The sequence below is a fragment of the Rosa chinensis genome, chromosome 6, assembly GCF_002994745.2.
Source record: "Rosa chinensis cultivar Old Blush chromosome 6, RchiOBHm-V2, whole genome shotgun sequence".
Classification (NCBI taxonomy): Eukaryota; Viridiplantae; Streptophyta; class Magnoliopsida; order Rosales; family Rosaceae; genus Rosa; species Rosa chinensis.
In genome coordinates this window covers 49,498,496-49,510,353 of record NC_037093.1, presented here as the reverse complement: position 1 = coordinate 49,510,353, position 11,858 = coordinate 49,498,496, and the positions used below count along the sequence as shown (strand labels likewise).

General features: G+C 38.4%; 1 protein-coding gene across 1 annotated transcript; it reads left to right on the top strand.

Annotated features, from left to right (window-relative positions):
* Nucleotides 1–4,716: 4,716 nt before the first annotated feature.
* On the top strand, nucleotides 4,717–11,191 carry LOC121050071. Its single transcript, XM_040508670.1, has 2 exons — nucleotides 4,717–9,362; nucleotides 9,521–11,191. Exon 1 carries the CDS (start codon nucleotides 5,642–5,644, stop codon nucleotides 8,213–8,215), a length of 2,574 nt encoding a protein of 857 aa, XP_040364604.1. The 5' UTR covers nucleotides 4,717–5,641; the 3' UTR covers nucleotides 8,216–9,362; nucleotides 9,521–11,191.
* The last annotated feature ends 667 nt before the right edge of the window (nucleotides 11,192–11,858 follow it).

The following is an 11,858-nucleotide window of genomic DNA, read 5'->3' as shown; positions in this document are numbered from 1 at the left end:
CGGTGTTCTCCAAAAAGGAGTTGGTGCGAGGGAAAGTCTTCGTTACTAAACCTACAGTAGGACAATAATATCTCCTTTCCCGCTGGTACCAGGAGAACGGAGGAAGAAGAAAAAAAAGATTTTATTCGCAGATTAATTAAGTAATTTAGATTGTTGTTAGTATTAAAATATTATAGTAAGTACAGGGTTCTTTCCTTTCTTTAGCATATATCTATGTGAGACAGATAATTTGTGTAATAATGTTTCAATTGTTATAAACTAGAGAAAAATATAGAGATAGAAGAGAGAAACAGAATATGGAGGAGGTAGAAGTGTCTATTTCATTCTCATTAGACCCCTTTATATAGGAGTAATGTTTATATCATAAGGACATAACCAATGAGTATTTACAGTGGACAGCCACATATATATAATATTTATAACACTCCCCCTTGGATGTTCACCACTAAATGATATGGTGTTGGACGCGCTTAATGTTGCCTCGTCAAAAACCTTGCCAGGTAACAAAAAACAACCCTGGTCGAAGGAGAAAAAGAGTACAACGCGTATATGTCCTAGGTAGCATAATTTTGAATGCTCCCCCTGATGATAATCTCCCCCTGATTTTTGCAAGCTTCAATCATGTATGCAATAAAATACATGCACCATGTATATTGGATATGGTGTGCCGATCACATAGGTGAGACCATGTGTGCTTTGCATAAAGGGGACTCATCATGAATTGCAATTCCTGCAAAAGGTTAGGGTAATACCAATAAAACTATGATAATAAATCTTACCTCAAGTAGAACCAATTTCATATGCTCAAATTATAGATAAAGATATTAGCAAAGAATAACAATATAAAGGAACAACAATTGACACATTTACCTTTATACAATATTCCGAGCATTGAAATTTATGTATGGCATACTTAGCCATAAATATCAATTAGTGTAATTGATAATTTCATATAGGCTCAATATGAGCTTTAGACAATTCATAACTTCGCGAAAGTTAGAATATGTTGCTACATTGTGAGCATGATTCGAATTCGATTTCTTAGTCTTGTCATAGTACTCATTGAGGCAATAAGTCACTTTGACCGTAATTGAATGAGTATGTATGAGCTTTAGACTTTTGATTCCATGAGTAAGCTTTAAGCTCATTCATTCATGGACTTGCCTTTGGCAATATGAATCGGTCAATGATTTGATTAAGCAATATGCATGCTTATAATGACACATTTGGGGATTTGCTTTTAGTAATTTGCCTTTAAGATTTTCATAATAATCATGACAACCTGCTATAAGCCTCTCGTCAATATAATAGCTATATGTAACACTGTACTTATAGAAAAGTTGTCGCTTGGAGAAGAATGCCCATGTCTCTATAAAGAGAATTGTGTCATAGTGATTTCAATTCACTTTAATACACCCTTTGTAATTTTTTAGGGTAGATAAAGTCCAACTATATCATCACGTTTACAATATTTAAATTCATTGGAATTGCCTCTTTCCAATTTGGCCAATAGTATGATTTGTCGACACAATGAAACGTGGTAGTATATAGCCCTTGATGATATTTAGTTGCAACTACAGATGAGATATCATCAATGATCATCAATTAGAGATCTATCACACATTCAAAATATATGCATGCATTAGCTATAATAAGCTTATTCATATCCAGTACCCATGCCTCTTTTAGGGCATTTGTTGTCTCTCAAGGACAAATTAATTAAAGAATGTGGATCTTTGTATAACCTCATAACGAGTGTTATAGGGCTTGTATAATCTTCCCTTATAGGGAGATTAAAACATTGGACTTGGTGGATATATCCCACATAATGCACGCCGTTACAATAGTGTTTCCTCCCCCTAATGGTGGGAAGACCATCTAGTTATTTGACCACTCGCAAAATATGCGTGTAAAAAATTTGGATTGGAAATCCATTGGTGGGTGGCGAGCCCAAACCAATTTTTAGGTCAAAAACTTGTCTTTAATAAGTGTCACTTTCTCAATTTCTCATAATTAATTGAGACTTTTTCTTAAGATAATAATAAGACATGGTGGATAAATATCACACACCAATTCATATCATTTTTCATAATATTTCTCCCCCTAATGATGGGCGAATTGTCTTATTAAAGTGACAACTCGTAGATATATGATAAATTATAATATCCTCGTTAGGAAAGTTTGCAATTATTGTTGTATTAAACAACAATGTAGAGTATGTATGTAGATGAGTCTACATGACATAGTAATGACACATTAGTCACGCCAAAATAAATTTATTTGGCTCAATGAAATTTTTAATTCATGATATAGTATACAGTAGTATACTCATAGTTGATTAATACAACATAAAGTCGGTGGAAATTTCATCACCAATATATGCAGTGGTAATTCCATATATGTAACATAATATGAGCTCAGTTGGAGTCGGCCACCAATCAAGATATGCAACTCTTGAGATGATTGTTACCTTAGCTTTTGGAAGCATCATTTGTGAAAAATTATCAACAATTGCAATGGATCATGTCCATAGTTGCATTATATGCATGCAAGACAACTATGTTTGTCATTATATTTATCATAAACATTCATGGTCCAAAATGAATTTATTAATGAACACGTGGTTCATATTATTGTTTGACACTGAAAAATGTCAAAATGATATACTCAAATTTCGAGTTTGGGACAGTAGTCCATATGGGTATAAGCATATACTCCAATAATAATAGATTTAGGGACCATAGCCCTCATATTCAAAACATTTAGTTTGAGTCTTCACAATTAGAAGCATGTTCTAAAAGTGGAGTTAACAGAGGTTCACATGTACTCATAAAGAGAAGGGACAAAGGTCCTGACATAATTGGAGATCAAGAAACAAGATGTTTCGATCTATTTGATTGTATAACAATCAGTGGAGGAATTTTAAGTCCTCATGTAATTGAAACAAGAAACATGAGTGACAGTTTTATATCAAATTATCAGATAAGATAATAAGAGGAAATTAAATTGAAGCTGTCAAACTCATGAAAATATATACCTCGATTCTGTTGAAAATATAATTGATATTTTTGATACCAATATGTGAGTACCATATGCCAAAATAGAGGCAGATTCATTTAGAGTCAGTAATTGAAATATGCATTAATATAACATTATAACAAAATAATCATAAATTTGTTGTAGTCTAGCTGGTTAGGATATCTGGTTCGCACCCAAAAAGACCTGGGTTCAAGTCCCAGCGATGGAAAAATAATTTTGTTATTTTTCACAAATGACATAATCATATGAGGTAGATATAATCATAAGTAATAAATGTTCATTATAATCGCATAAAATAAATAACTATGGTGAGTATCGAATAATGGTAATAGAATGATAATAAAATGAGTTATCAATAACAATAACTACAAGATAATGGCAATTAAAAATATTATCATGATAATTGTAGCTCTTGCAACAAATACTCATGACAAATTCAGTTATGAAAGAATTGTAACAAATTAAGGTAATTTAAACATAATAAATATGATTAAACAGATAAAGATAATGAAACATAATTATGTTTAATCGTTGCCAAAACATAGGCTTAAAATGACTAAACAAAATAAATAGAGACAAAAAAAAGGCCTAAACATAGGCTTAAAATTTATCAGTATCAAGAAAACCGCCGCTGATCATGTAATCAATATGTTTTCCATTGTCCACAAAAAAAACAGGACTTTGAGCTTGTTATCTTCACTGATTCTCCATATAATTTTAGTTGGGAGGTAATCATATGTTTAGCGGAATTGAAAATCAGTGACAGATTTAAAGTTCTGAAGCCGCAAAATGCGTCCATTCATATCGTACTCTAGATAGAACAATGGTTTTCTGGTGTGCAAATCGATAAGCCAATGCTTGCCAATCTCAAGTGGATCTTTCACCGTAAGTTAATCATCTTTTAGGATCTTATGAAGATGATAACGTAAGAAAATCATAGGTTTGGCGGGATCTTGCACAGATGACTTATTGTCAACTTTGATGGCATTTCCAAGGTTTTTAGCCAGAAGGTGAATTTCAGCATCAAATAGTTCTTGCCAAAATTTTTAAGAGGATCATAGTCCAATTTGGTTAGATGCGTCATCTTTCTACAAACAGAAAAGATGAGATATATTAGGATCCATAATTATTAGAACAATATGTTCTATGAAAAATTCATATACGAAACAAAGGTTTCGAAGAGTTCATAAATATGAACAATGGATCCCATAGGGAACACACGAGAAAAACATTCGTGTGATGTCTATAGAACCATAAGTTCTAAGACCCATGAAGCTGGCTAAGATATGGATGATTGCATATATTTCGAAGCTCCATAACAGAGTTGTGCATTAACCGGGCGTGAAAATGATATATGCATGGTAAGAAACAACTTAGAATTCCCTTGGCTTTATACAAGTGAGAACTAAACTACGTTTGAATTAGTAATTGAACCCAGATTTTCCTCTACCCTCTTCATCAAAAGCTTTTGATAACCAGAAGCCTCGCATCTTACAATAGCATGGTGATTTCCAAAGAATTGCAAGAACAATAGCATGGTGATTTCCAAAGCTAAATATTTATATGTTGACTATAAACTTCAAAAGATAAACCCTAAACTCCAAGACTTTCTGTTGCTGTGATGAAACTTCAATAACATTGCTCAGGGACCAGAAGCGAGACATTGTATATCAAATTTCTCAATGCAAGATAATCAGATACAAAGCTAGATACATGAGCAGCTCAGAAAGTCCAATATGTCTACCGAATTCTTACAGAATAATAAAATCAAGAGATAATAAGATAGCCAAATAGCAAACTAGTAAAAGAAACAAACCAAGTGGATATAGATCTATACCGATCTAAATTGAAATCACAATGACTGAACTCGGCATGGAAAGTCAATCTACATGTGGAGATAAACTCCAATTTTTGACAAGAGCAACAAATTTGATAGGTTGTTGCAAAATCCCCAAATTTGAAATTCTAAGATTAAAAAGATTGCAACCTGCAAATAAATTTGACAAAAAAAAAAAATAGATAAAAAGAAACTACAAGTGTGAGGGAAAGTGCAGGAAATAAAAAGGAGAAGGAGGAGACGATGGTTGATGGTCAGATACACCGGCGATGCCAGATTCAGATTAAGAAGCTTCAAGAGAGAGTGAGAAATAGCTTTCTAATTTTGGGTGTCGTCTGGTGAGTTTTCATAGTCCGGCGGCGGGTGACGGCCGCTATCATGATTTGAACGGAATCGTCGATTGGGAACATGAATAGTGGAGGAAGGCATCGCCCTGTGGGAACCAAAATCTAATTGCACATTGTTATGAAAAATAGCTTGGAAGTAGGATCCTAATTAGCTGGGAGAAGTCAGTCTCGTGCATGTGTTGGCACGTGGTTAATTAGTTGTTAGTCTAACTAAGCATGTTATGAGTTCAATTAAGTCTAATCACTCCATGTGCGACACGTGTCCACATGATATGGGCTATATATGCCTCAATCTGTAGCTGAAAACCCTATTGTTGAATATCAGTTCATTATCTTCTTCCTTTCCTTTACGTTTCTTTGCAATCGCTCACAGTTAGGGCCTCTACCCTAACATTTGGTATCTAGAGCCTAGTTGTTCATGGGCAAATTGAAGGGGGGTGGGAAACCCCCATCCGATGACCCTCACGTTTCCGGTGAGCTATCTCACTTGGAATTCGAGCTTCAGGTCCATCGTGATGAAACCAGTGCGCGGTTAGATGCGATGCAGGCTTCCCTCCATGATTCTATGGCCACCACTCTGGCTAGCTTCAAAGCCTTGTTGATGGATGAATTTAAACAGCAGCTCTCTAATTTCACCAAAGAAAGCTCGGGGACCCAACCACAATCCACACCACTCATTCCGAGTAGCACAGCAATCCCTCAACCTGATGGATCTGTGAAATTTGGGTCTCTATCTTCTCCCATTGACCACTTGGTTCCAGTCCCGACAACGGAGGAGTCCTCTTCAGTGGTGGTGAGATCTGAGGGTAATTTCGCACACCTCCCTCTTGTTACATCTTCCTCCTACAGTAATGCTAATGATGTGATATTGTACACCACAAATCCCATGACTACTCAAGCTGTGAACATGCATATGAATGCAATTGCTCCTAATTATGGCGAGAAGGACAAAGGAGTAGTACCTAACATGCTTGGTCTTAAGTCAGTGGGAAATATTTATTGTGATATCCCTCCACAGTTTGATACTGTTTGCCATGGGGCTCCACTTCAATTCCCTCAGTCCGGTACTGCATGTCCTGCATCACATGCTTCTTCTTTGGTTTTGCAGGATAATAACCCCTTTGTCATGACATATTCTGGGCCTTATTCTATTACTATGCATCATGTCCCTTCAAAACCCCCTCCACTTTCCAGTAGTCATAATCAGTCACAAGCTAAAGGCACCTCACCTTTCATTAGTACCAATGCTTTACCTACTATGACCTCACCTTTCATTGGTACCAATGCTTTACATACTATGGCCACAACCACCACCACCCATATGTTCCACCCACCTCCATACTTCTCTCACGTTTCCACACCCTTTTATCAACCTAATTTCCCTGTTCAAATGGGCCACCCTCATCCCCAATTTCAGAATCACTTGTTCCAACCCCCACATGTGGATCCCAATTTACCTACTATGAAACAAATGCTGTTGGAATTTAGTGTATACGGTGGAGGAGATCCAGTGGAATGGTTAAACAAGGCTGACCAATATTTTGAGTTTTATCAAATACCAGAAGATAGGAAGCTCTCAATTGCTACCATGCACTTAACTGATAAAGCTTATGATCGATGGTATATGTTCAGGCATGAATTCCCTAACACTTGGCAGGGACTTGCTGACCTCTTGATGAGAGAGTTTAGTGGTTACAATAGGTCTAAATATCAGGCTGCTTTGGTTAGAATGAATCAAACTGGAAGTGTAGAACTCTATAAAGAGCAGTTTACAAAATTGTCTAGGAGATGCCCTGGGTTTCCACCAGAGGTACTCCTCTCCTGCTTCATTGGTGGACTTAAGGAGGACATAAGAGTGGATGTGCAAGCACAAAAACCACGATCCCTGTATGAGGCTTGTGAACTAGCTAGAGTTTATGAGACACGAAATGAAGGACATAGAAATTCTCTTAAGGGTTGTCACTCACATAGCACTCATAAGGCTACTGTGACTCCTTACTCTCCCAATGCTCACAAGTCCACTTCAATTAATCATCAAGCCAAATCCACAGGTCCTGTATTCACTTCCAGAGCAGGTCATACCAGTAGTGGAAGTAGGAAACTGTCAGAAGCTGAATATGAGGCTAGAAGAGCCAGAAATCAATGTTTTTTCTGTGAAGAGCCATATAAGCCGAGACAAAACTGTAGAAAAAAGGGGCAGTTGATGGTAATGGAGATTGTCCCTGCTGAGAGTGAACTAGCTGACCCCACTGATGACACTCAACTATTGGAAGTTCCCCCTATTATTGACTTGGATGAACCCCTGATTAGACTACAAGTCATGGGTGATAACCACTCCAAAGCCGCCACTATGCAGGTTAAAGGCAGATTTCATGGGAGAACAGTTCATGTTCTGATTAATTCTGGGGCAACGCATAATTTTATCCATCCACACTTGCTTAGGGGCACTAAAGTGCACGTTCATCACTTACCTCCACTGAATGTTATCTTGGCAAGTGGGGCCAAAATGAAAACACAAGGTGAAGCTACCATTGATCTTCAGTTGCAGCAGTTTCAATTCACTGACGAATTTTACATACTACCTGTAACTGGTTGTGAAATAGTACTGGGAGCAGGATGGCTTAGATCATTGGGGGATATCTTATGGAACTTTGATACTATGAGAATGAGATTCACTGTTAATGGTTCTGAGTTTCAGTTACAGGGTGAGACCATTACTGAAGCCACTGTAATAAATTGCAAGGCTATGACAAGGCTACTCAGAAAGGAAAAAGAAGCTATGCTAGTTCAGGTTCAGCCAATCTTACAGAGTCAAGAGGTTTTGGTACAGGATCCACAAATCCAAGCTTTGATCCACAAATATGAAGAGCTGTTTACTACACCATCTACTCTTCCACCAACAAGGACTCAAGATCATAGGATTGAATTACTACCAAATACTTCCCCTGTGAGTGTCAGACCCTATAGATACCCTCATTTTCAGAAAACATAAATCGAGAAAATTGTGCAAGAACTGTTGGATAATGGTGTGATCAAACCAAGTGTCAGCCCCTTCTCTTCTCCTGTGTTACTTGTTAAAAAGAAAGATGGCACTTGGCGGATGTGTGTTGATTACAGATCACTTAATGCTGTGACTGTTAAGGATAAATACCCTATCCCTGTAGTAGACGAGCTATTGGATGAAGTCCAAGGATCCAGCATTTTCACTAAACTGGATTTGAGGTCAGGATACCATTAAATCCGAATGAATCCAGCTGATGTGCACAAGACTGCTTTTAGGACTCATAATGGCCATTATGAATTTTTGGTGATGCCATTTGGGCTTACCAATGCCCCATCCACTTTTCAGTCTGTGATGAATGATGTACTAAGGGACTATTTACGAAAATTTGCATTGGTGTTTTTTGATGATATTTTGGTCTACAGCCCCTCCATGGAGGCACACCTAGATCACTTGGAGAAGGTATTTCAGAAACTACAACAGCATTCCTTGAAGGTTAAACACAGCAAATGTAGTTTTGGAGTTTCTCAAGTGGAGTATCTAGGCCATGTGATTAGTAGAGCAGGAGTAGCTGTTGACCCTGCCAAAATTGAATGTATCAAAAACTGGGAGAAGCCTCAGACTATCAAAGGCTTGAGAAGGTTCCTAGGGCTGGCAGGCTATTACAGAAAGTATGTTCGAAATTTTGGCATCATTGCCAAGACGTTAACTGACATGCTCAAGGTGGGAGGCTTTCAATGGAGTTCAACTTCTGAAGCAGCATTTGAAGAATTAAAGCAAGCCTTGATGAGTACTCCAGTCCTACCATTACCTGATTTCACCAAGGAATTTGTGGTTGAATATGATGCATCTGGCATTGGTATTGGGGCTATTCTATCCCAAGAAGGCCACCCCATTGCTTACTTAAGCAAAGCTCTTGCTCCTAGACATGTGGTACTGCCAGTTTATGATAAAGAAATGTTAGCTGTTGTCTTTGCCGTGTAGCATTGGAGGCCTTATTTGCTAGGAAATCATTTCAAGATCTATACTGACCACAGAACCATCCAATATTTTCTTAATCAAAAGATTTCTACACCAAGTCAACAAAGGTGGCTACTAAAGTTGGTTGGATATGATTACTCAATACACTACAAGACAGGTAAGACTAATGTAGCACCAGATGCCTTGTCTAGAAAGGAGGAGCTACATGGAGTTCACTCTGATGTCATTTCTAAGTATGGCAACTTATATGCTAGCACGGGTATCTCTTCTCCTGTTCATAGCTACATTAATGAAATCCAAGCTACTTGTTTGAAGGATATGGAGGCAGGTGAGATCATACGGCAGTTGGAACAGGACCCCACTTCTGAACCTCAATACTCACTAGTCAACTCTCAATTGTTATACAAGGGCATGATTTTTGTACTAAAGTCTGATAATTGGAGGACCAAGATTATTCACGAGTTCCACAATGGGTACTGTGGAGGACATGCAGGTGTTCATCGAACTCAGAAGAGAGTTGCTAGATTTTTTCCTGGCCCGGCATGCACAAGGATATTAAGGCAGTTGTTGCAGCTTGTCATACTTGTCAACAAAATCATTATGAAACCATCAACCCTCCTGGCTTGCTTCAACCAAATGTGATACCAGATAAGGCCTGGACCAACATTTCTATGGATTTCATTGAAGGCCTACCTGCTTCTGCTGGGAAGACAGTGATAATGGTTGTGGTGGATAGTTTCACTAAATATGGTCATTTTTTGGCTCTATCACATCCTTATACTGCTACCATAGTTGTCCAGCATTTTGTTAATGGCATTTTTAAATTACATGGAATGCCTGAGTCTATAATTTCTGACAGAGATCCTGTGTTCCTCAGCAATTTTTGGGAGGCTTTCTTCAAAGCTCAAGGCACTGTTCTAAGCAAAAGTTCAGCTTATCATCCCCAAACTGATGGTCAAACTGAAAATCTTAACCGAACTCTGGAGCAGTACTTACGATGTGTGGCTGGGGAGAGACCACACACTTGGACTAATGCCTTACCCTGGGCTGAATGGTGGTATAACACCTCCCATCACTCTGCAATTGGCATGACGCCCTTTTAGGCTTTGTATGGCTATGAACCACCTACTATCTCCCTTTATTCTCCGGGGTCCACAGCAGTTAAAGCAGTGGATAGCCAACTGAGGCAAAGAGATGAGTTACTAGCCATTATCAAACGCAATTTGCAGGTTGCACAGGCCCGAATGAAGTTTTTTATGATCGAAAACACACGGAGAGATCTTTTTCAGAAGGGGACTGGGTGTATCTGAAGCTACAGCCATACAGGCAACAAACTGTGGAAAAAAGACTTATTCACAAGTTAGCTCCAAGGTACTATGGCCCCTACCAAATTGAGAAGAAAATTGGTCCTGTTGCTTACAAGCTTAAACTGCCAAGCTCTGCTCGAGTGCATCCTGTATTCCATGTATCACTCTTGAAGAAAAAGGTGGGCAATGCTATAGTAACTTCTGCTCATTTACCGCCTACTGTTGATCCACATAGTCCAAGGTGGTATCCAGCTCAAATTTTGGACAGAAGGATGTTCAAAAAAGGGAACGCACCAGTAACAAAGTGGCTGATCCAATGGCTAGGTACATCTGAACAAGAAGCTACATGGGAAGAAGCGGAGGAGATCATGCAACGATTTCCTGATTTTCAAGCTTGAGGTCAAGCTTATCTTATGGGGGCTGGACTGTTATGAAAAATAGCTTGGAAGTAGGATCCTAATTAGCTGGGAGAAGTCAGTCTCGTGCATGTGTTGGCACGTGGTTAATTAGTTCCTTCTGTTAATTAGTTGTTAGTCTAATTAAGCATGTTATGAGTTCAATTAAGTCTAATCACTCCATGTGCGACACGTGTCCACATGATATGGGCTATATATGCCTCAATCTGTAGCTGAAAACCCTATCGTTGAATATCAGTTCATTATCTTCTTCCTTTCCTTTACGTTTCTTTGCAATCGCTCACAGTTAAGGCCTCTACCCTAACACACATTTAGAGGGTTAGGAAATCGGACTATAGAGTGATTATGAGAAGAAATAAGAGAGGCGGTTGTGGTCGGGGTGGCCATCAAAGAGGAGACCGAAAAGAGCAGAGAGAGAGAGACAAAAGATTCTTGGAAGGAAGAAGAAGAGAGTATGGCCACATGTCTAGAGCAGTTGGTTTTCTTTTTTCTTTTTCCTAACAATTCACACGACGGCGTGACCAACCTGTTGCAATTGGTTTTAATTATACGACGACAATGTTATATCCGTCGCAAAATTAAAATCTATTATGACGGAAAAATGCCGTAGCAAGAGCTGACTTTTTGTGACGGAAAAATTTTCCGTCTCAATTGAAGTTTTTTTAGTAGTGTCTTTTCTCCTCTTCAATTTCAATTCTATGGTGGTTTGGTAGCTTGTCTTGGATTGTGTAAGGTGCATCAAGGAGAAGAAAGTCACAGCAGTGCCATTTCTTCGAGTTTTCTGGTCTTTCCTTCAATTCGCTATTGTCTGGCCACCTGACGGCATGACACCGGTCTTGTTCGAGCTTCCTTCTCCCGCTCAAGCCTATGGTTGTGGATCACAGTATCTTGGCCAGAGAAGAGAGAATCGAAGGCAAGGAGGTTACAGTA